The sequence below is a fragment of the Carassius carassius genome, chromosome 30 (assembly GCF_963082965.1).
Source record: "Carassius carassius chromosome 30, fCarCar2.1, whole genome shotgun sequence".
Lineage (NCBI taxonomy): Eukaryota > Metazoa > Chordata > Actinopteri > Cypriniformes > Cyprinidae > Carassius > Carassius carassius.
In genome coordinates this window covers 12,372,726-12,398,460 of record NC_081784.1, presented here as the reverse complement: position 1 = coordinate 12,398,460, position 25,735 = coordinate 12,372,726, and the positions used below count along the sequence as shown (strand labels likewise).

The 25,735-nt window shown below is 39.1% G+C and overlaps 1 protein-coding gene and 1 non-coding gene across 8 annotated transcripts; both read left to right on the top strand.

The window, feature by feature from the left end:
* Nucleotides 1–2,613: 2,613 nt before the first annotated feature.
* On the top strand, nt 2,614–25,177 carry LOC132110646 (LIM domain-binding protein 1-A-like). 7 transcript variants are annotated; one of them, XM_059517429.1, is made up of 13 exons: nt 2,614–2,713; nt 2,874–2,913; nt 5,795–5,895; nt 19,168–19,270; nt 19,461–19,505; nt 20,013–20,088; nt 20,281–20,383; nt 20,535–20,707; nt 21,036–21,158; nt 21,896–21,979; nt 22,061–22,184; nt 22,275–22,426; nt 23,595–25,177. In XM_059517429.1, the coding sequence occupies exons 3-13, from the start codon at nt 5,868–5,870 to the stop codon at nt 23,646–23,648; spliced, it is 1,065 nt and encodes a 354-aa protein (XP_059373412.1). In that variant the 5' UTR covers nt 2,614–2,713; nt 2,874–2,913; nt 5,795–5,867; the 3' UTR covers nt 23,649–25,177. The 7 variants fall into 7 exon arrangements, with proteins under 7 accessions (XP_059373412.1, XP_059373410.1, XP_059373408.1 ...); XM_059517427.1 differs by having other exon boundaries at nt 2,615–2,713; nt 22,275–22,420; nt 22,948–25,177; XM_059517425.1 differs by having other exon boundaries at nt 2,615–2,713; nt 22,948–25,177.
* On the top strand, nt 20,828–20,963 carry LOC132111241 (small nucleolar RNA SNORA13). The gene has a single exon (XR_009424774.1). It is a non-coding gene; the product is annotated as a small nucleolar RNA SNORA13 (small nucleolar RNA).
* Nucleotides 25,178–25,735: the final 558 nt, after the last annotated feature.

Here is a 25,735-nt window from a genome sequence, read left to right as displayed (position 1 = left end):
GGGCTGGTCTTTAAGGGGTTTTTGGGCACTCTTCAGCTGAAAATAGCCAGCTAAAAACAGCTTGGCCAGACTGAGGGCCAGATTAAACCACTTTTGTTTTTTGCAATCCTACTGAATAAACCTTCTTTATATACGCTAAGTGGGTATAAGTTGGATTTAGCTGGTTTGGGCTCGTCTCCTACGTCTAGTTTAGTCAACCTGTTCTTCAGCAAGTCTCCCAGCCCCAGACCAGCGTAAAAGTGCCCCAAACCCTTTAAAGCCAGTCAACAGACCAGGCAGGGACATCAGCAAACCTGTAGGTAGGCTGTTTTAAGATGTTAGAAAGTTTTATTGGTATATTTAAAGAGGGCACTTTTCAGCTTGTCAGGCCAGAAGAGCTGTTGGTCATCTAGCTAAAAACAGCTTATAGCAGACTGGGGACCAGTTTAAACCATTTAAGACCAGCAAACTAACTTTTTCAGAAGACTAACTAATGAACATATCATTTGGTAAATCTTCTGAGAAAAAAAAAAAACTCTTAAACTATTCTGAGCTTAAGTTTATTTGACCCTCTATCTTTAGCACTCACCATTCTAATTCTATTCTAAAAATAATAATAAATCTAACTACCTTTCTAATCTTTTTTGTGTTCTATTTTATTTTTTATTTATTATACAGTTATAAAAAAGACCTCTAACACTAGCTATTCTATTCATTTCTATCTCTATTTATTTTCTAATCTATCTGTTTTCTTTTTATTTATTATATTATTTAAAAGCCCTTGCTACGTGTACTGTGTTTAAACTAACTGAGACTTGTTATAGCACTTATATATCATTGCTCTTTTGTTGTTTTTGATTGCTTCCAATGTCCTCATTTGTAAGTCGCTTTGGATAAAAGCGTCTGCTAAATGACTAAATGTAGGACAGGACAGTCCGACTAGGCTGTGAGACTAGTAGACCAGGGGCATGTACCATGATGGTAGCTGAACAAATTCAGAGTTGCAGGATTAGTTTTGATTTGACAAAACCTAACATCTCCAATCCGGCTAGGTTGGTACCATGATGCTGATCATCAACTTTCTTTGTCAACTCGGGCTTTGTTCCTGAGTATGTGGAGCACGTGCAGAAATGAATGTGTCACATCACTGGTGAACAGCCAATCACAAGCCTTGCAGCACAAAGCAAGTTTGATTTACTTCTTGCGAGAGACCCAGGGTTTTTAAAGGTTAAGAGATTGAAGAATATGACAAATTTAAACGTCATATAAAAAATAGAGGAGGACAAATAAAAAAATAAACTTGCCCTATCAATGCAGTGACAAGAGAAACTTGTTACGTTGGTTTATACATTTGAAAATATATAGTTATAAGAGACTCGAACATGCAAGGTCCGATTTTTTTTTTAAATAGTGCAATCTATTGATACTACATCTTATTTATATTACATGATCTGTATACACGATTTATAATAACTGTTAAACTAAAATTGCTTGTGTGTAATAGATAAATAATAATATGAATCATAATAATTATATAAATCATAAAATGACTCAGTAATTATATTTAAAGCCAGACTTTTTTTAAAGCATTAGTGACCTTTAATTTGAAGCAAGATAAACTGGGGGAGTGACTTTGTGTCAGACATGTGTCACTTTTCTCACATCTGATTGGTCCACAACTTCAGTTTGAGATCTCTAACCCAGAACATAACCTGGTTAGCCGTGGAGTGTAAGTAACTATTATGCATTTATGCATTTTGCCCATTCATTTGCACAAAAGCAGTGTTTTGTTGGCCTGGAGAAACAAACTTTTGAAAACTGATTTCAAAGTTCAGGTTTATGAAAACAATACCTTTATCATCTTCGTGTAAAGTACAAAAATTTGTGGAAACGATGAGGTCATGCGCATGCATATTATATGTTCAGTCTATAGGTATGTATGCAGTGTTTCTTTACAAAGTGACATTGCCAACTACCGGCATGCATAATGCAGCATTTTCATTTGTTTGCATAGATCAATGTGAAAAGGGATTGTTTTTGACAATGTTGTCACCTGAATAGAAATCTTTTCAAAAACACAAAGGAAAAAACTTCTCTTTTTTTGTCACTTGTTGTCGTGTAAACACCCCAAGTTTTCTAATTTCACAATGCCACATAAACTTCATTCATTCAACTTAACTAGGCAGACACCTTGCTTTGTTTAACATAGAGTCTGTAAGGATCTGTCTCCAAATGCTGATCGGTGACCCATTTAGCATGTCCTCAAATAATCTTCACATTAAGCAGCGTTAGTCCTCATCTTAGGTCACAGGTGGCTGGGCTCCTGGGGCCCAGAACAAGTAGAGTTAATTGAACACAAGGCGCCCGTCCCCCTGCCTACGTGCTCGCCGTCTGAATGGAACAGTGTATTTCCAGCGAGCGAGTGAGAGACAGAATAATGCCGTGCCTTGTGTGCCCCGGCGAGCGATCACTGCTCTGCCGTTGCCATGGTGACAGTGCCCTCGCTGGGTACAGCGGGCTGGAGAAGTTGCTCTGGCTCTGCGTCATATTTATTCCAGTGGATCCGTATGCTCTCTCCCGCCTCCTCCTTTTTGCTCTCCTCTACTCTCTCTCTCTTTCTCTCTCTCTCTCTCTCTCTCTTTCTCTGTCCATGCTTTTTAGGGCTAATTGACCCAGCTCCAGATCATCAATACGTCGAGCTTCGACTACCACAAACAGCACAGACCCTGAAAAGGTAAAATGTAGTGAGGCAAACAATATGGAACTTGATTAGATTAGTTTTTATTGAACTAAGGCCATTTTAGTATAATAAACTGGCTGCATTTTGTGTTGTTTTCATGCACTTAATGGGATAAAGAGTTGATTGTAGATGCTTCCTCTCTGTTTCTCGACAGCGTGGCAGCACCGGGAACACCACCGTGACTGCGAGCAAAGGTAAGTGAGTGTCAGCGCACCCAGGTAAACATCTAAGCTTCGACTATGGTGGTGTCAGAGGAAAGACAGGAGGAATCATCTTTGTTTTCAGCAGAGCTGTGAGTTGGAGTGTGAGCGTGTGTGACTGAGGACGAAGGAGAGGGAGAGAGGGAGAGCAGGACCTGATTGTGCAGTCTGGTGAAGTGCATCTCCCAAGGCTCAGGGCATCAAAGCCAATCTGTGGTTCTGAAAACAAAAAGCCATTTCCTACAGCAGCGCAAAAAAAACCTTTTTTTTTCTTTGTTTTTCGCTCACTGTGTTTTGGCCTGCAGCTCCACTCAGCTAAGGAAAGTAAATCAGAGTTCATTAAAGGCATTTTAGGAGTAAGTAATCGCAGGGACTGATTTTACATCTGACTGGCTGGTCGTTTGTGCGCATGTGGGATGGAGAGTGTTGTCTCTGTGTCACCATATTGATTTTGAGTGACAGGTGACAAGTAATAACAGCGGTGCGATGAAAGCAGTGCCTTGTTCCCTAGATACGCCGGATGAGAGTCTGTGAAATCAAGAGGTTGCTGAGTGCTCTCGCACTCCCCCCTCTCTGGAGTTGTCAGGCGGCTTTGACATGGGACGTAAAGGACCAGTGGTGTGTGAGATTCGGTAGTTAGAAGCACAGCCCACTGGAGGGAGAGGCTTTGAGAAAGGAGAGCGGGGCAGAGCGAGGGAGGTGTCGGATTGATCGCGGGACTGACACGGAGCGGGTGCCATGTGGACAGAGACCTCTGTCCTTTGAGACTATGGGAAAGCCAGTGAGTCTTTAAAAAAGGGAGGGCTGAAGATGTGAATGTGCACTTAGACAAAGACAGATGTGAATCAGATGTGCTCAGACAGTTTTAGATACAGGTTCTTGAAGAAATTAGACACCTTAGCACACTCTCTCTGTTTCTCCAATGTCCCAGTGCTCCAGGTATGTTTGGAACCATTTTCTTTTCTGTACAAATAAATCGCAGTTGCACCATTTATAGAACAGGGTATTTATATGTTTTTGGACAGATTCCATGGAAATACCATGGTATTCTTTAAAGTACTTTGATGTGCCATTTATTTAGACATCTTGCTATATGAATTTGGTAACAAAATCATTACAAATAAATCACAGTTACTATACTCAATGAAAAAAGATTTTGACCACTATATTCTTAGAAGTAAATGGCATTCTGTATGAATATGTTAACAGTACCATTATTTTGTCATTATGAATAAATCACAGTTATTATACTTACTGAAAAAGACACATGTAATGGGAAAAACCAAGGTACTTACTGTAAATGTATCTGGATGTTCCCTGGTAGATGTTGTCAGTACGAATTAATCACAATTAGTATATTTACGCTATATATATATATATATATATATATAAACATACTATTCTTAAGAGCAGAAGTAAAAGCACTATGTAAATAGAATGGTATATGAATATGATTAACAGTTTAACTTCCATTAACATTACAATTTTTGTCACTATGAATAAATCACAGTTATTGTAATTACAAAAGCATGTTTTTGTTTGTACCATGAAAAATTGCCATGTAAATACCATAGTATTTCCATCTAATCATTGTGCTCTCACAGGCACTGACATTAAAATTATAGATTAAAAATTCCAATATTATATATTTTTCAATTTAATATTCCAATATTTTATGCTTTTTTTTACTCTAAATAAATGAAAAAAGAAAACAAACTAGAATCAATCATTTAAATTCTACAAGTGAATTTAGGCATCACAATATTAAAATATATACAGTATAAACATTTAATGAATTCATTAAGTGTTATAGAATTAGTCTTTTTAATTAATATACTAATACTACGTATTTATAATTTTCTAATAATGTTTATAATATGTAAATATTCACTATAAAATGTTCGTATAATAGTACACGTATATTAAATGTTAAACATACAATATTATACAAATATTAACATTTGTTAAATGATAGCAAAGGTATTTTAGGCATGTACAATTGAATATCACATTTATATATATATATATATATATATATATATATATATATATATATATATATATATATATATATATATATATATATATATACATATATATATATATATATATATATATATATATATATATATAAAGCAATTATGTTTTTATGCCTAATAACCAAGATGGTACCAATATATTGTGCACATCTACCCTACTGTAATTTTTTTGTGAATATATCAAAGAGACAAAATAATGTACAGCAATGCAGGTTTAAGGAAATGTACAGAACATGGAAAGAGCAGAAGGACGGCTGTATGAGGAGAAGGCAGATCAGTCATGCAGCTGATAGAGTGTGTGTGTGTCTCACTCTGGCAGGGGTGAGCTGTACAGCAGACCCCAGGGAGCATCAGGAGGGCAGACTGTACGTGTGCTTGTGTGTGTGTTTATGCAGTGTGTCGTAGCTTTACTAGGCGGTAATGACTCCGTGCCTCTGGGCTCTGGCTGCCTCTGTTTATCTCTGTTAGCAGCACAAGGCAAAAATAGGCAATACATTGTGAGACAAAAAAGAACAGCATCACATGGCCAGTGTGCTCTAAAATGTGCCTCACAGGTCACTTTGACAATGTTGGCTCTCGCTTTCCATCTCCCTCCTTCCCTTTCTGATCCTCTCCTGTGTCACACACACAAACACACACACTCTCTCTCTCACTCTCATATTTTCTCTCTCCCATAAGTATTGCAATTTGCATATTAATGAACCTGGGCGCAGTGTCGAGCAGGAGTGTAATTCCTACTTCCTGTTTCTCGCTGAGCTCTTGTTTCTACATTTTGATTTTTTTGCGCCCTCCTCCTGCTGACTCTCCACCCCTTTCTGCCTGTTTCTATTTTTCAGAAGAAGCCCATGCTAACAGTGCGTGGACTGAACAACACCATTTCATTAAGAGCAGTGCCAAACATGTGAGAAGATGTCTGTTGGAGGATGTGCTTGCCCAGGTAAGAGCTTTAATTCCATCTCTTCTGCATGCACAGCTCCAGCCTGCATGGGGTTTTGGGAATGAAAGGGAGAGCGGTATACCTGGAAGATTTCACATCTCCAATAATGTAGATCCACTTAGGTCATATGTTGCATTGTGCACTGTATCCGTGGTCTGTTTATTTGAACTGGAAAGGAGCTTTAAATAAATCAGCATTCCTGTATGGGGACATTTGTTTTAGAAGTTCATTTGAGTATTTTAATTCTGTATGTAATGGCATGCATTTGTTTGTGATTTCGGATCAGAGAATTCCTGGACATTGCTGTTGAATAGCTTTTCTGACTTGTGTGCATAATTTTGTGGAGTGCTCTCCTTTCGTCACGTGACGTCAGCTCTCGCTCACATCTTAAAGTGCTTTGCATAGAGAAACAAGTAAAGGCTTTTGATTGAGCAGGACACTGTGGCAGTTTAACTTCTGACGGTTATGAAAAACATATTCTCTTTGTTTGTTTGTTTTCATTAATCGTGTTCTGAAAGCAGTTTTAGTCATTGGTTGACAATTTGTGCCGATGCCAGGGAATAATATAAAGATTGTTTCCATAATGGAAAAACTTCTGACACTAATTCAATCATCTGCATTGTAAACATTTTTCACATGTTTAGGGCATTTGAAATCGAAGGCATTAACTTTTTGGGCAGCTATCCTTGCTTTGAGATGATGTTGAATAGAGACATCTTAAACATCTGTCTTTACTAATTTATACAGAATTGCACAATCAGTCACAAGCATAAATCACTGTATGCACAAATCACAAAAATAGCCATATTTTACGTTAACTTATATAACTATTGTTATTTATTTTCTTTTGATTTAAAGTGTACATTTGATCAGTTTGAATCAAAAACAAGACTTCGCCAGCCCCACACTTCAGACAGAATCTTCATAAAAATGTTAGCACCGCTATATCCATGGCTTAGTGATGTTCCTAAAGACATGGCTTCATGTTGGTGATCTAATAGCAAGTATCCTCATAGGGAAACTCAATCAATGGCAGCATGACATGTTTGGCCATATACCTTGTGTAAACCCGTCAAGAGTGACAGAGTGATAATATACAGCTGCTTTCCCTGTTCTTTTGCCATTTGTAACTTTTGGAAATCATAGTGTCGGAATGTTACCTGTTGGCCCTATAATGAATGAGCATGGCTTGTTTGAGTGTGGTCAGAATCGCAGTGATGTGACGTGACATTCAGCCAAGTATGGTGACCCATACTCAGAATTCGTGCTCTGCATTTAACCCATCCGAAGTGCACACACACAGAGCAGTGAACACACACACACTGTGAACACACACCCGGAGCAGTGGGCAGCCATTTATGCTGCGGCGCCCGGGGAGCAGTTGGGGGTTCGATGCCTTGCTCAAGGGCACCTCAGTCGTGGTATTGAAGGTGGAGAGAGCACTGTATATGCACTCCCCCCACCTACAATTCCTGCCGGCCCGAGACTCGAACTCACAACCTTTCGATTGCGAGTCTGACTCACTAACCATTAGGCCACGACAGTGTGCACCATCACTTACACAGAGAGGACAAATTTACACCACTAGACACAAGGCACTCTTGTTTCTGTCTTTTTCTCTCACAAGTTATAGTCTTCATCTAAAGGATCACTAAAATACATTTTTTAATCGAGTCCATATGTTCAGTCTATAAGAGTTTCCAAGTACCAGACTTCTTGTTCTTAAGATCTGTGGCATCATGGAAAGACAATCACTATTACAAGGCACGTAACGTCTGTCCTCTCCCTCACTGCGATAAAGATTAAAAACAAGGTGAATGGCATCAAGACAAGTTTGAACCAGTGTGGGGATTGTTTTGGTGCCATAAACACAAGGCAAGCAGTTTCTTAAGACATTCTCAAGTCAGATTTTTATCTCACTGCAAGAGCCAGCCACAAAAGCCTCTCTGGCAACCCTACTGATAAACAAGCCAAAATTTGGCACGTTGCGTTTGTTTAAAATCAAGTCACAAGGGTACATTTTTACAAGCGTAGTCATGGAAATTTCCACAGACATGTGTCCTGTCTGATTGCTTTCCTTTTTTGTGAGGAGGGAGGCGGGAAAGAGGATGAAGAGAAGAAAGAAGGAGACTGGGTGAGACTGAAACAGGCTCGGAGCATGAGAGACAGCTCTTTCATGCTTTAGTGTGGGATCCCACAGCACTGTTTCATAAAAGGCAGAAGAGCACCGTAAAAAACTGCTTGTGATGTTCACCTCTGTCAGAAACACGATGCAATCTGTGCTTACAGCGCACGCCCCTCCTCTTGACACAGGTTTCGTTTGAAGTCTGGTTTGTTTACATTCCTCTGCTCATGTGGGCTGCACGTACAGTGGGCCGCCGTGATCTTCCTGTCTGGAATCGGGGATCTATCACTGAGCACGGATTGCACACTTTTAATGGCCTCTTTTATAGCTTTGTTTGAGCTAGATAACAACATTTTTCAATTTTACTAAGCTCCATCCAGCTGCTCTCTGCCACTGGACTCTACCTTTCACCCACAGGCACTCGATATCAGCAGCATGTGTCCTATTACCTCATGCAGAAAGTCACATGGCCCCTTAATTAGAAGGAAATTACTTTAAGCAAAGCTAAAATAGCAACCTGGGTCACAAAGCAAGCCTGTTTCAAGTTGGACAACAATGAAAGGGTTAGGATGTGACACGTTGGGAGAAGCTGCACTGATTCACTGTCTCCCTACTGGATTGGCAATGTCTGCGCATATAGTGTGCATTTGTGTGTGCGTGTGCAACATCTCCTCCCTTTCCAGCCCGTGGCTCACGGATCTGTCTCATTACACAGAGCTAGAACAAAATGGCTTCCTGTGCAGAAAATCAGCTCCCCTCAACTCGTCAGTGTTAGATGGGGATTTTAGAACTCGTTATGTCACGTGTCACCTATGGTGAGGGAATATTAGATGAGAATCAATGCCCTGTCTGAACAAAAAGGAAACATGATTTTATGGACTGAATGAAGATTTATTAGTGGTGCTTGGTAGGATAAGCATCAATATTGCTATTGCTTATATTTGTACCTGTATTAGGATTTGGCATGTGACTCACTGTTTGTGTAATGGATATGAATAATTCTTTAAATTGTGCGGTTGGATGATGAGAGGTGTGCTGTTACTTTTCCCGGTGTTTTCTAGTCTTTTGTAGCCAGACCTTCAGACTGACGGCTGAAGGTCTGGAATCCATGGCAGCTTGCACTGGCCAAGGCCCGCCTATGAGGCCATTTGAGGTCAAACAAACAATCACGGTTTGTTTCGTTTCAGCGTCACGTTTTGGGGATTGGAAATGTCGCCACAATAACAGACCGGTATGTAAAACTCTCGGACGTACAGTACAGACCAAAAGTTTGGACACACCTTCTCATTCAAAGAGTTTTCTTTATTTTCATGACTATGAAAATTGTAGAGTCACACTGAAGGCATCAAGGGCTATTTGACCAAGAAGGAGAGTGATGGGGTGCTGCGCCAGATGACCTGGCCTCCACAGTCACCGGACCTGAACCCAATCGAGATGGTTTAGGGGTGAGCTGGACCGCAGACTGAAGGCAAAAGGGCCAACAAGTGCTAAGCATCTCTCGGGGAACTCCCTCAAGACTGTTGGAAGACCATTTCAGGTGACTACCTCTTGAAGCTCATCAAGAGAATGCCAAGAGTGTGCAAAGCAGTAATCAAAGCAAAAGGTGGCTACTGTGAAGAACCTAGAATATGACATATTTTCAGTTGTTTCACACTTTTTTGTTATGTATATAATTCCACATGTGTTTCACAATTCCTTCAGTGTGAATCTACAATTTTCATAGTCATGAAAATAAAGAAACTCTTTGAATGAGAAGGTTTGTCCAAACTTTTGGTCTGTCCTGTATTTTAAATATTTTATGCTGCAAACTTTATTTATTTCACATATTTTTGAAAATCCAGCGTTTAGTTGATTCTGATAAGCGCTCATCATCACAATTGTAAACACGGCGGCTTTCTTCTTTCGTGAGGGGTTTTGGCATCACGGTATATTTGTTTCCAGGCGAAATGCTAAAGAACGCAACACACGTCTCCCAGAAATCCTGTATAATTCAACCAATCCTATGACGACTTCGAAACTCCTGAAGAGTTTCCACTTTTGTGTACTATGGCCGTGTCCCAAATGGAAAACTTCCTGTGCACTTGTGGTCTTACTGGATTACAGTGGTCGCGCGTGTGTCTGTTAAGTCCACGAGACCATATAGGGTGTCCCATATGTCACTTTAGCGTTCAGAAGGGTGCTTGCAAGCGCCCCCTTTGCGGCCGTTATATGACCCGCCCATGACTTGTCAAAGTTTAGTCAATGGTGTGTGGATGAAACTAGCTCCGTAGCAGACTTCTACCAGACAGTCAAAGCGTCATTACGTCACGAAAAGTGCGGACTTAGAGGAGGACTGCAAGGGTTTAGGGTGCCACTTGGGACAGGGACGTTTAACCAGTAGTCCGTCTATGTGACGTCTGAGGTTGAGACTAGGTGTTTTCAAACTGTCATCTTTATTATATAAACAAATATGCAATAATTTTTTTACCATGTTTACAGAATTTGCCATTATTAATGCAAAATGTTATTTTAGGGCAGTCAAAGTCAGCACTTTTGTGGTTTCTTAGTATAAAAAAAAATTACATTTGAAAAAGAAAAACCTTTCTCACACAGTTAAATGGGTCACAACTTTTACATTTTTCTGCAGGTAATCAACAGTAGGCTACTGAAATGTGATTTTGTTAATATGTAGGCAGCTAATTCAGTAAACAGTTAATATTGTTTTAAATTTAATGTTTAATAAGAGCTTAATATTGAGTAACACACAAGTTTTACACACAATATTTCCAGTTACTTTGTCTACTTTTTGCACCACCATACTTGCTAAAAGAAGCCAGAAACACACCGTAGTAATGGTTAGTTCCTAAATGAAGCATTGTATTTGAACAAATCATTAGAGTGAATCAATCAATGACTCAAAATCAAAATGACTCAAAACTGAATTCAAAATAGTCATGCTACTCTTAATATATTCACCATATATTGCCGAAACAATAATAGGCCTAAGCTATTAAGCTATTATTATTCGGAGTTCCATGTCTTATTCTTGATTGAAACGTGTTTTTTACCAAATCTTTTAATAGACGATCAAATGACTCCCTTATACAGTCACTTATCAACACCGACTGGTGTAATTATGAAGTATACATGTGCATTAAGAAATTCTTTCATTAGACTAGACTTTGAAGGTACAAGCCAAGGCACCTAGAATCCAGAATAATCTTTAAAAGATGTCGAGGTTAGCAGGCCAGTAACCTGCTTTGCAACTACCACAGCATAATGCACCTTGTACATCCCTGTGTACCCTAATATTTAAGACTACAGCATAATGCACATTGTACATCCCTGTGTATCCTAATATTTACAAAACATGTTAGCCACTGCATACCAACACTCTGACAGTGACTTTTGCACGGCCAAATGTTTTGTTCAGAAAATATTATGATAATAATGATAAAGGACAGCTGCTATAGTTGAGCCAAATAACTGTATAGATCAGCAATTGTAAATGCAAGAATGTATTGTAGAGCTACAGTAATAAAATGAATGAAATATGTAAAATCAAATAAAATGAGGAGTAAGCAAAGGCATCTGTATCTTGTAGAGTGACAAGGATCAGCTGTTTGCTACTCTGTGATTTCCAGCTCAGTGGCTCTTGCCCTGAGATCTCGATAAACTTCCATGACCCTGCGGCTGCTGATGAAACACACTGAGTATGATTAGAACAGACCCCACGCTCGCTCTGAAGTGTGTATTTTAAGTTGGGAACACCTAAAGTGCCAGAGCTGATTTATTTCCAATGATATTATTTCCCAATGGCAGCAAATGTGTTTTACTCAGTATGTTTTACTGCTCATTAATTTTGCTCAGCATTCTCATCAAGTATTTCTCCCACTGCTTTTGGAGGTCTGACATTGGTGTTTGATGGCATCGAGTGTTTGCCAACAAAGTCAACAAACACCACAATTACTTATTAGTCATTTATCAGATGCTTTCATATCCAAAGTGACTTATAGTATATTTATTACAGGTCCAATCCCCACAGAGTGACCTGAGCTTAAGTGCTTTGCCACATCTTTAACCACTAAGCCGCCACTGTAGTGCAGCAGGAGGCAGAATATTCACTGTATATTTGTAAAGCGTGGCCATTTCAGAGCCCTCATCTTATTTCCTCTCACAGCAGTGCAACGTGTGTTTTCAAGTGATTTAACAGCTTAAAGAGAAAGAAGTCTGTCATTTTAATCCAGCGGTGGGTTCACTCAGCTTTGCATACAGTACATCTCTGTCAATCAAATGCTTGTAAGAGTTTTAGGTGGTAATGAGTAGTTTGGGACGAAAAGAAAGAAATCATCTGTAGAGCATGAGCTTTAGAAAAGTTTGAACATCAGAACATCATCATCTGGAAATGCAGAGGCAGATGTCCGCTGCTAGTATCAGTGAGACATGACTGGGGTCAGTAAGATTAAAAAAAAAATAATTAATACTTTTATTTAACAAAGGATCCATGAAATTATTTAGAGTTTACAAAATATTTATATTTCCAATAAATGCTATTCTTTAAAACATTTTTTAATTATCAGTAATCTTTTAAAATAGTTGTCACACAAATATGAAGCAGCACAACATTTCAACATTGATAATGATAAGAAATGAAGACAAAATAAGCAAAGAACGATTTCTGACTAGATTAATAACCATCATAGGAATAGACTATATTTTAAAATAAATAAAAATATCAGTAATCAAAATCATCAAATTTCAGTTTTTATTCTGTAATATTATACAGAAATATTTTTGATTAAAAAATAAAAGATTTTACCAACATATTAGCGTGTACATGTATTTCTCACCAATGATTTTTCATGATTTTACCACGAGTTTTCCAGTCTGTGATGACAGGATAAAAGTTTTATTAAACAGTTTTATAGAGATCTCACATAGAGACACTTCAGAATATAAAATATAAAATGTTTCTATTGACTGTAGAAAGAGTTGAGAATGACTGTATAAGATTTCAATAATTTCCAGTCAAACTTTGAATGACCTTAAAATTTCTAGGTTTTCGTGGGAACCCTAAACAATTTATTACATCGTTTTTTATGAAAAATTCAAAAGTGTAGACCTTCTTTTGTGAACAGCGCATGAGATTCCTCTCCTCCTCATTCCTCTGAATGGAGGACAGACATTAGATATGATTGCACTGCAGTCATTCCCCCACAGTAGTTAGTTAGTATGGCCCTCACATATGTCGTCTGTCGCCAGAGCATTATCGCGCTCTGCCAGCCGTGTAGCTGTGAGCAGCCTGGGTGAGCGTGAGGCGCATGGCTCCTCCTGTGCTTGTGTTTAAGAGAGATGAGGCAGTGGCATAACAAAGAGCCCCTGGAGCACTCAGAGGCAAGAAGAGGCCTCATCAGGGAGAGAGATTTTGTCAGTCATGTCGGTGGAGGATGGAGTTTTCCCACAAAGGCAATCCTTCATTCAAACCAGAGGAGTTAAACTGAGAAAAGCTTCACTACTGCAGATGAAAGACGTTCATAAAGCTCATAAATAAATTCAACAAGGGCCCCCAATGGACGTTTAGCTGCATGTCTGGATGTGCCATTTAACCAAGCAGCTTATTAAATTCATCAGTTATCAGAGCATGTTACTTGGTACTTGTCATCCTGATTTCAAATGCTAATTTATATAATAATCAGTGGCTCCATTAACACTCGTGTATAATATCTTAACAAAACAGTTTTCTTCAGAAGATTTGGGGTTTAAGCAAGTTCATGACACCAGGGGGCGATGTTGTTCTATCTGAGGGAGTGGAGGGGTCTGACCCATCACACGTGCCTATATGACCAACAGCAATTCATTATGAACTGATTTGACCCACAGCCAATTAAGTAGCCAATTTACTGTAGATTCTTTAGTAAAGTCTCTGACTTGAATGCTCTTATATCATTCTGAAAGAGACAGTCCACCCATTTGTCATCATTTAATCACCCTCATGTCGTTCTAAACCTGTATGCTTTTCTTTTTTTGTGGAACATAAAATAAAATATTTTTGAAAAATGTTATAATGGAACTCAACATTCTTCATTTATTAAAAATGACACTGTTCATCCTGATTACATAATTTTAATATAATTAACAGGAAAAACACAAATATTGAACTTTTTTTTGATTGATTGAGTGACCAAAATATTGAAAAAAAATTCTCTCTCTTGTTATTATTGCTTTTTTTGTAAGTTTCTCTTACAGTCTTCTCAGTATTTAATTGGGTTTAACCTCTTTATGAAAAACCGGCTGACATTTATTCAAGTACTGATATCAAAAGGCAAGAGTTCAGCATGACAGAATTTGCATATTTATTTGAGTATTTATTTATTGCCTGTGAACACACAATAGTGGAATTTGTTTTCGTGACATTGACAAAAAATACAGACAAATTACAGGACCAGTCCCTTTGCGGAAAAAGGGCTTAATGCGGTTTCTAGATATCCCTCACCGCGGAGTTTATTTCCATAACTCTTTGAACACCTGTCTGTAATTTTGAATGTTTGATTAGAGTTTGGAACTGGATCTCCACGGCTGAGCCAGCAGCCTTTAGACCATTTCCAGCCCAGATCTTTTGCTATAAGCAACACCATCACCCTGTTATATAGCATTGGCATTTATAGATTGCAAGTTATGATCAAACTGAGTCAGTCATCTTTAGCTTATTTTCCATATAACTCTTAAATTAATAAAATCAACTTAAAGTCTAATGTCTTATAGATCTTAGCTCTCACTAATCAGGTGCCTTTAAGACACACACACAAAAAACATCTTAACCATCTTTTAATGCTAAATGCAAGTTTTAGCATTTATACAAAATGGAAATCTTTTGTAACAATATATTAACAATATATAGTAACAATATAAAAGTATTTCATTTTAGAAATTAATGCTTTTATTCAGTAAGGATGTGCAAAAAGAGATAATAAAGACTTACATTGTAAGAAAAGATTTGTATTTTAAATAAACTCTGTTCTTTTAAAATGTATTTATCAAATAATCCTGAAAAAAGTATCACTAGTTTGAATAAAAAATAATAAAAAATTAAGCAGCACAACTGTTTCCAGCATTGATAATAAATCATGATTTCTGAAGGATCATGTGACACTAAAGATTGGAGTAATGGCTGAGGAAATTTCAGCTTTGCATCACAGAAATAAATTATATTTTAAAGTATATTAGAACCGGTATTTTAAATGGTAATAATATTTTACAATATTACAGTTTTTCTGTATTTTTGGTCAAAAAAATGCAGCCTTGATTAACAGAAGCGACTTCTTTTAAACTCTTACTGATCCCAAACTTTGAACATCAGTGTATAAAGGACACATTTAAATGTTTATTTTATATATATATTGTGACGAGTGGGGCGGGGCCGAGAGACGTGGGAACAGAGCGAGGCCAGTGGAGTGATTGGAAATGAGCAACACCTGCTCGACCCACCGGTCTCGAGTCCCACGGAGGAGATGGAAGGATATAAAACAGGAGCGACGACAGTGACGGACGAGAGAGGACCAGGCCTGGGTTTTAGTTTTAGTTTGCTTTTTATTTGTGCGCATCAGTCGTCCGTGAGGGGCTGACGCGCTGTTTTGTATTTATTTTGATTATTAAAGTTTCCGTTTGATTGTCCGCCGGTTTCCGCCTCCTTCTTCCCGATGATTATGGAGTTTTTTATAGTTACAGTGGTGCCGAAGCCCGGGAGAAGGAGGGACGCGCTGCTGAAGATCCCTCGCCGCTGTGGTGAATCCGCGGTGCCATCGAGCAGGCGAGGAGGTGTGCCGCCATGGACGCTCGAGGCGGTGGACTGGAGTGAGTTGCCGGGGACGGGCGAGCTCGCTGCCGGCCGCCCGTGATGTGGAGGGGCGGCTGCCGTCAGTGAGGGAGCGGAGGAGTCGGCGCCGTTCGCCAGGGGGCCGGAGCCTGCTGCCTCTGTGAAGGAATCCGGAGGAGCAGGGAACGGGGGACTCCTGCCGGCTGTCCAAAACCGGAGGAGCCGTTGCCGTCCACCGGGCGGCGGAGGAGTGTCGTGCCGTCCGCCGAGGGCCGTCCAGTGCCACTGCCAGACACCGCGGAGGAGATCACCCAGCTGGTGGAGGGCCGAGCAGCAGTGCGTCTGGGAACCGTTTTTTTTTCTCTCCTCTCTCCCCTCTCCCATCTCTCGTCTCTGTCGCTCCTCCTTCCATCTCCTTTTCTCTCGACTCGTCTGTCCTACCCCCAGGTTCCCGCAGGCCCCTGTGTGCGGTCCCCCCCGGAGGGGGGGGGTGGGGGTGGGGGTGGGGGATTAGAGCGTAGTCTCGAGGGTATACCCCCCCGGCCTGCAAGGGGCGATGGGGGTATGTGACGAGTGGAGCGGGGCCGAGAGACGAGGGAACAGGAGCGAGGCCGGTGGAGTGATTGGGAATGAGCGACACCTGCTCGACCCACCGGTCTCGAGTCCCACGGAGGAGATGGAGGGATATAAAACCGGAGCGACGACAGTGACGGAGGAGAGAGGACCAGGCCTGGGTTTTAGTTTGTGTTTTTTTTTGTGCTTTTTATTTGTGCGCGACAGTCGTCCGCGCGGGGCTGACGCGCTGTTTTGTGTTTATTTTTTTATTAAAGTCTTTATTTGATTGTCCGCCGGTTCCCGCCTCCTTCTTCCCGAAGATTACGGAGTTTTTATCGTTACATATATATATATATATATATTTTATGCATTTTTTTAATTTATTTATCAAAGTTATAAGCTTAAGTGCTAAAAGCTATATATGATTTTAGAGACCTTATTGCCAACAGGGTCTTCAAAAGAGTGTACGTGGTGTAAACAACATCTTCTCTGCGCTCATTTAAGTCATGTGTTATTTACTTATTCATTCATTCATTCATTCATTTATTTCCTGTAGTCAATTCGAAAGTGTTTTCCTTTTGACATATGTAAGGTTACAGTATTTCACATGAAGTGTCCTGAATGCAGGATGAGGGTGAGGGTTGGGGGGGAAGGGTGGTCTTCAGTGGAGGGGAGCGCGAGGGGTTGATGCTCCAGCAGAGCAGAGAGTGTTGAGGGGGGTTTCACGGATAAGAGAGAAAGAGGGCATGTACCATTGTTCATGAACAGGAACAAAGGGTCGCACGGGCACTTTTCCTCGTTACCCCCTTGAGTACGGTTCCCGTATAACAAAGTCTACAACTACCAGCGCTGAGGCTGCATTTTGCACACCACCATGGTTTGACGGGGCTAGTGTTTCAGCTCACCTCGCTTTAACAACAGCGACAGACAGACCGGGATTATAAACCGGGAGCACCGGGAAGAGAGCGCGTCGAATTCCATCTTGGATTCCTGCAGGTGCGCTTGTGCTTCAGTGCAACATTAGTTCACAGCAGCATTTCGTTTTAAAGCGGGAACGCGTGAAAATAAAGGCGTTGAATTGCGTCCTCATGTTGATGCTTTTTACGTTGTTGAAATAATCGGCGAACCTGTGCAAGGCCTCGTCTGTGTTCCGAGCCAGGCCTGGCTAAGCTAGGATATCAAGTTTTTCGTTATAGTAGACGAATAGCAAGATTTGCTAGAAATCAGTTGCTAAAGATAACTCAGCAATACGTGTTTTTAATTAAGTGCTGTGTATTTTAATAATAGTTCAATGCACTTTATTTAACAGTGAGGCAACACTTTAATAGTAGCTTAGCACAAATGTTCACCAACAACAGAGCGAGGATAAAGTTAGTATTAATCTGGGTGAAAAGGCATTAAATACAGTAATTTGATATATCTGTTTTTAATGGCTTTAAATAATATATTTTGGATTAAAATGGGCATTTTTATAATTGTGCGTGAATAGCATTATAAAACATGTTATTCTGTTTAATTTGGTGTAAGCTTTATTCTAAATAGTGTAATTCCTAAGGACATGGCTAAGAATTAATAAAGGCATTATTTCTATTACTTCTTTATATGTAAATTGAGAAGTTGAATATGAATGTCTTAGTTTATATTATGCGGATTATTAAAACTCACAGCCCCAATATTGACAGGATGGTGCATCCGACTAGCAGAGTGGCAGATTTTGGAAGGCTGCCATGCAAAACTTGGAAGTATCAGGGCAGTGTAATATTGTGGAAAGTCATGGATATTTCTATAGTAAATATAAATGTTTCTTGTTATGCTAAATTCAAATTATTTAACCAAATATCCATAACATAAGAAATCATGAGCACATTCATGAAAATTCCTTAGTCAAAGGTATGGGATCATCCTTTATTTCCATCGTATAGCCTTTATATATAGTGACACAAATGTGCAAGAATCATAAAGTACACTTTATGGATAATGTTGCATTATAATTATTGACTGAATTGTGCATTTCATTAGTCTCTGTTCGGCATGTCTTGTGGTTGTTGCTTTGAGCTTGCTGTTTCAGTTAACATGAATTACACAGCACTAACTGGAGTTATATGAATTCTTTTATACAGTATGAGGAAGTTAGTGACATGACGTGTAGCCAGGTATGGTGTCTTCTGCATTTAACCTATCCAAGTGCACACACACACACTGAACACACACACCCATTTTTGCTGCAGCGCTTCGAGAGCAGTTGGGGTTGCAGTGCCTTGCTCAAGGGTCTGGCCTCAGTCGTGGTACTGAAAGTGGAAGAGAGTGCTGTACATTCACTCCCCCAACCTACAATCCCTGACAGTACCGAGACTCTAATCCGTGACCTTTGGACACTCTAACCAATAGGCCACGACTCCCCAGGGAATGTAAGCTACAGGGAAATAATGATCACATAATGGTGTTTGCTGACCAGCGTGTGGTTGGATTATCTATCTTTAAAAAATGTATCACTTTTTTATTGAGATAATTAAGTATTTAAGGTAAATTCCTTCATTTCCTTCAGTCTCAGATCAGCATGCATTTCACTAAGCTAACTGCAAGGCTTGACAGTGAACACAAGTAAATCAAGTCTTCTTAAAATTTATATTAAAAAACATTGACGTTATGATGAAGTCATATGATGCATCCGAATTGTTCTGGATATGTTTTTTTTCGGCCTGTCTGTATATATATTCTGTGAATGTCTGTATATAGTAGATATAAATGTACTGTCTAAATGGTGTTCTCTTTCTCATTATCTTTCTGTTTCCTGTTCTAGGCTGTTCGTCCAAGTCCTTCAAGCTGTACTCCCCAAAGGAGCCCCCCAACGGTAGTGCCTTCCCTCCATTTCACCCAGGCGCAATGCTGGATAGAGATGTGGGGTGAGACTTATGTTGTGATTATTGTTTTACATGGTGAAGAAGACTATGTGTGTGTGACCATTTTATAGTTTTAAAGTAACAGTTTCTTGACATCTAGCTAACATCTATCTAAAGTAAACTGATAATATGCTAGATACGTAATATGAAAGTTGCTTATTTGAAATTCTTCATAATTGCCCTTATCTTTCAGTCCCACGCCGATGTATCCGCCATCTTACATGGAGCCTGGAATAGGGTAAGTACTTATTTGGCAATTAACATCTTTGACTATTACATTTTCAGGAGACAGACAGCGGGGTAAATACACAGTGGATGTACTAAAACAAAAAAGCTTATGTTATAAACTCTCACAGGCCTTTTCAAGACTGCTCTGCCATGTAAAATACTGTTCATGTTATTTGATTATTTTCTTGAGAAAAGTATAATTTTTCTTAATATATTATTTAAATGCACATACACACTACTGTTCAAAAGTTTGTAGGTCAATAATATTTTTTATTTTTTTACTTATGCTCACCAATTACTGTGTACTGTTATCACAATTTAAAATAACAGTTTTCTATTTTAATATATTTGAAAATGTAATTTATTTACTCCAGTCTTAACTGTCACATAAACCTTCAGAGATCATTCTTCTGATTTGCTGCTGAAGAAACCTTTCCTATCAGTCTTGCTGAATAAAAGTATTAATTTCTTGGAAAAAAATAGATAATCGTTCTGACCCCAAACTGTCATGTTACAGGAGGCACACACCGTTTGGAAATCAAACAGACTACAGAATATTTGAGCTCAACAAAAGACTACAGAATTGGACAGAGGTAAAATAAAAAACACTATCACATTCATTAGCATTCATGGTACACACATTTTAATATCCTGTAGGATAACAGTAGTTTGTTTGCATGCATGCAAAAACTTGCAACGTACATGTTGCTTGTTTAGCTAATTTAAGTTGAAGTTTAAGTTAATTAGGATTATAGATGATTAGTGTTTTTGTGCTTTCTCAGCAGGACTGTGACAATTTGTGGTGGGATGCGTTCACAACAGAGTTTTTCGAAGATGATGCAATGCTGACGATCACTTTCTGTCTTGAAGATGGGCCCAAACGATATAGTAATGTTCTGTTTTGTAAAGTCACTTCAGTGGTTTTAATGTTTGTATTTGAATTTGATTTGAATAATCAAATTTAGACCGATACATAAGGAAATGCATTTATATTTTGGTATTCCCCGTAACTGAATTCAAAATTTTATCATGTTTCCAGCTATTGGTAGAACGTTGATCCCTCGGTACTTCAGGAGTATTTTTGAAGGTGGGGCCACTGAACTCTTCTATGTGCTGAAACATCCCAAGGAGTCTTTCCACAATAACTTTGTTTCCCTGGACTGTGATCAGTGCACCATGGTTACACAGAACGGCAAACCCATGTTCACACAGGTATCATTTTTCTCTGTGTTTGATACAGTTTTAAAACATTAACTAAGCATATTCTTTGGTATGACCACAATTACACAACTCACTTCTTGAAGTTTATTGTCAGAAGCAAATCCTAAAAATAGCATTTATGTGTTGCCCGTTCATTTCCTTTTTTTAAGTGAACGTGGTGTCAGAGAAGGCATAGGTTAACTCTTGTTGTGATCTTAAGTGGAATTCAGAGTGCTTCCATTAAATAAGCATTGCACTAAGAAAATAACAGTCAAGTTTATAGCAGGCCATCTCCACTATTACCGTTTGACATAACTGAGAAGTCCTGTCATCTCTTCAGGTTTGTGTGGAGGGCAGACTGTACCTCGAGTTTATGTTTGATGACATGATGCGTATTAAGACATGGCACTTCAGCATCAGACAGCACAGAGAGGTCGTGCCGAGGAGCATCCTGGCAATGCATGTGAGTTTGGGATTTTCAATCATACTGTTTTTTTGCTGCTACAGCATCTATTCACATCATTACTAAAAGTTTAGAGTCAGGAAGTTTTTGTTGTTTTGTTTTGAAAAGAAATGACTGTTTTTATTTAGCATGGACTTGGACACATTAAATTGATCAAAAGTAACAGTAAAGACATTCATAATGCTGCAAAATACTTCCATTTCAAATAAATGCAGTTCTTTTGGACTTTTAATGCATCAAGAAACCCTGAAAAGGTTTCCAAAAAATGTTAGGCAGCACAAACATTGATGATAACATTTCATGGGCACCAAATCAGCATATTAGAATAATTTCTGAAGGAGCATGTGACGCTGAAGACTGGAGTAATGGCTGCTAAAAATTCAGCTGTCCCATCACATGAATAAGTTACATTTTAAAATATATTAAATTAGATTTTGACATTCAAATATATTAAAACAGTTGCAGTTATATTTGACCATATTACTGATTTTGCTTAATTTTTGATCATGTAGCCTGGATGAGCATAAGAGACTTATTTCCAAAACATTGAAAAATTCTACTGACCTCAAACTTTTAAATGGTTCTTTTGCCATTAATTTAGAATTTTTAGAATTTTGTTTAGTAGATAATTGCAGCTGTTTTCTTGTTGTTTTACTTTATAATGTTCAAGACATTTTAGGAAAAATCATGTCTGCACTATTATTTATGCTGATAAACATAAATTCTTTCCCCAACAGGCCCAAGACCCCCAAATGCTTGACCAGCTATCAAAAAACATCACAAGATGTGGCTTATCAAACTCTACACTGAACTACCTCCGAGTAAGTTAATTTCCATCAGTCTACAGAATGATGGATGTGAATTACAAAAACATCTCTAACAGTTTTTTTCCTCTCCCACAGCTTTGTGTAATCCTGGAGCCCATGCAGGAGCTGATGTCCAGGCACAAGACGTACAGTCTCAGCCCACGAGACTGCCTCAAAACCTGTCTGTTTCAGAAATGGCAGAGAATGGTGGCCCCACCAGGTGATGATCGGGCAACTTTCTTCTAATAGAGTGAAAGATCCGGCAGTGTCCCACATGAGTCTCAGATATCTCCACTTGCTCTTTCTCCAGCCGAGCCGCCAAGACAAGCCCCCAACAAGCGAAGGAAACGGAAAATGTCTGGTGGCAGCACGATGAGTTCTGGAGGAGGCAACAACAACAACAACAGCAACAGTAAAAAGAAAAGTCCAGCCAACAGTTTTGCGCTCTCCAGCCAGGTACCTGTAAGCATCTCATTTTAATGCCCATTTTGAGCTTTGGGAGATGGGTAGCGGGAGGAGGGTGAACCAATGCTTCTATTCAAGTTATGGATAATATTAGGAAGACAGACCCAACGTAGAGACAAGTGGACATGATCCAATGCTGGGCAGTCCCTGGTCCTTTAGGGCCGCAGGTCTGTGGGTGTTTTGTGCTTTTTGTCAGTCTGTTGGGTGTTTTGAGCTCCAGAGATGCAGCCAACACTTGAGACCCGAGGTGGAATGAACCCGTGCAGCACTCAAGGATCCGGGATGCCCACCATGGCAGAGCTATTTAGTGTTCAGCATGGTGAACGTAGCCTTTTCTCATACAACTCTGCTGGTTTAAGTTCCCGCGCTGATTTGGGCTTGTAGTGGGCAGAATAATGGAGGTGTAGTTCCTCAGTGCCTTGTGCTGTTGCGATGTGGTGTAGAAAGCCACTGCGTCCCCCTACGGAGCACCCCCGGGTTGCGGGGATAATGTTTGCGCCCCTTCCTGTCCCCTGCAGGATGTGATGGTGGTGGGAGAGCCCACTCTGATGGGAGGGGAGTTCGGGGACGAGGATGAGCGGCTTATCACGAGGCTGGAGAACACACAGTTTGATGCGGCCAATGGCATCGACGACGAGGACAGTTTCAACAGTTCCCCCGCCCTGGGCACCAACAGCCCCTGGAACAGCAAAGCTCCCTCCAGCCAGGAGAGCAAAAATGACAACCCCACCTCACAGTCATCACAGTAGAAGTGTTAGGGGCTAGCGAAAGGCTGGAGGACACCTCGCTCACTTGCTCACGTGATCCGATCCTAGTTTTCTGCCTTGAGGAGTCCTCATTTGGTCACACGTGAAATTGGCCCTCCTCCTCCTCTGTCGCCATCAGACATTCCGTTTTGTTGATTCTTTTGTTTCTTTAAGAGTCGTTTCCCAACACCATCCGTTTCTGTGTCTCGTTCAGCCTTAGCGATCAGGCTGTGGGTTATTGTTCCAACCTCGGGTCTCTCTGTACGTGCTGTGCTTTGACATGCATGGCCGTTTCTGTTGTGCTCACTTGACAGGAAAGCATTACTTTTTATCTAACCTTTTAATGATATGACCATTGTGTGCACCTCAGATTCAAACCCAACGCTCCATTTTTAAAAACTCAATTATTTGTTTTGTAGGACCTGGTTGGAACAAAAACCTGTACAGTTCCGGAGCTTGAGGACCGGAGTTGAGAACCACTACGTAAAGTCCTTTAAGTAAAACGTAATAAAGTGTAAAGCATCGAGGTTCTTGAGTTTGGTCGTGCCCGAGATGATCACTGAGAGCTTGCCTGACCATTACACCAGACTCAAAAGAAATGTTTGATTTTTTTTTTTTTTTTTCCATTATTTTTAGTATCTTGTTCTTTTTTAAAAAAATTATAAAATAAGCAAGCAAACAGAAAACTCTAAATATCCTTTGCACTCTAGTCACTGTATTTTGGATCTATTTTTTAAAAATGATTGATGAATTTTGTTCTTATTAAAACAAAAATAAATTATAATCTTTAACTGGAAAAAGCTGTCAATCTCAATGTAAAATAACAAATTTTGTATTGTTACGGTTATAAACATTATTGTAAGTAGATAAGCTTTACACATCTCTGTCTTTCTGTTTCTGTTTTTTAATCGTCTTTGAAAATGAGATTACATGATGAATGTCTGAGAACTGCATGTGTCAGACATTAGCTATTGCAGCTGTAAAAGTCTCATTGTTTGCAGGATCTAAATCCAACACTGTTGGTGGCACATTTTGTCTTGAGACTGTAGCTATGAACATTTTGTTTCCTGGATATTTTTAGCCAATTGAAAAGAACAGATCAAGCTCAATACCTGACATTCACATTGAATAGTTTGCTTGAAAAATCTAGCATCTAACGTCAAATTAGCATGCCAGCCATTGTTTTCTTTACCCGATGCTACAGACCAAGGAGCAAGATCCTTTTAATTGACACGTTTATATAATGATTTTTTTTTTCATAACTTTGTTTGTGTATTGCTGATTGTATATTTAAGATTGTAGCCAAGTTCTGTATAAGTGTAATTCTATTTACTCTTCTCTAGGACCCCTGTTAACCTTTACCCCTTCATATGTCAAAAGTAAAGCTGAACCTTTCATTTCAGATTGTTTCTAGAAGCATTAAAGGTACAACTACCTTTCACCTGAGAAAGGTAGATTATAGTTTTTAAGTCAATGTACAATGTATTTATTTTTTAAAGTCTTTGCCATTCCATTATATATCGAGATGATACATGTTGCTGTGTATTTGATGTTGCCTCTGTGCATTATTTTACTTATGTTTTTTTTTTTTTCATTAACCTAAGATGATATATAAATCCTTGGATGACCCCATAAGATTTCTTAATAAACTTTGGATAATTTAAACATGATCCAGATCAATAATTCCAGGATACCTGTTTGAGGGGACTGTGTACTGGGTTTTAAAAACACCAGAGGGCACTCCACTGTAAGGCTTCCACTGATTTATAAAAATGGTTAAATGCAACCATCTAAGGCATACAAATAAGAAAATCATTCTTCTTGAATACTTCACTCATGAAATACTGTGTGGTTCCAGCTTCATTTCTCAAATCTGCTATTAAGCAGGTATGCTCTTTGTTTTCAGAGCACCTTTGTCGTTTTTGTACAGAAATATATTTTGCCTTGTGTCTGCCATTGACAGTTGATATATGGTACCAATAAAACACATTTTCACGAGCTATGTTACCTGGTACATGATTAAAATGCGCATATTCACATACATTACAAATTATGAGAGGCTTCCTGGTTTCTGGTAAGAAATGTGAACAACAACTCTTAATAGTCAGTAGTGTTATTGACACTTCATTTTTCAGGTAAATCCTCTGCAAACAGCTCCTGATCTAAAAGTGTTTATGTTGAACTTTAAGGTTAGAGCTGTGTTTGCTAACCTGGTTGTTTATAAGTCATGACGAAGGTCACCAGGAAGCCTTCTTTACTTTTTTACAGAGCTGTATATTTTTTAGGACAGTTAACAGGAACGATAAGGAAACCATTAAAATGTCTCCTGAGTCATGACAAATGTTTTTGATCTTTGAATAGGTTCAAGTATTTGGAATGTTTAACAATATTATTAGTTTTAAATCCAACAATCCATGTTTTTATCAAGAGTCCACTTGTGCATATGGTTATGTATCTGCTGTTAAATGTTTTTGGGTAAAAGAAGTGACACTCCTTTTTTTCGTTAATGTCTATTGAGATAACAATAAATGCAATTCTTAATAAAAATTACTTTAATGCA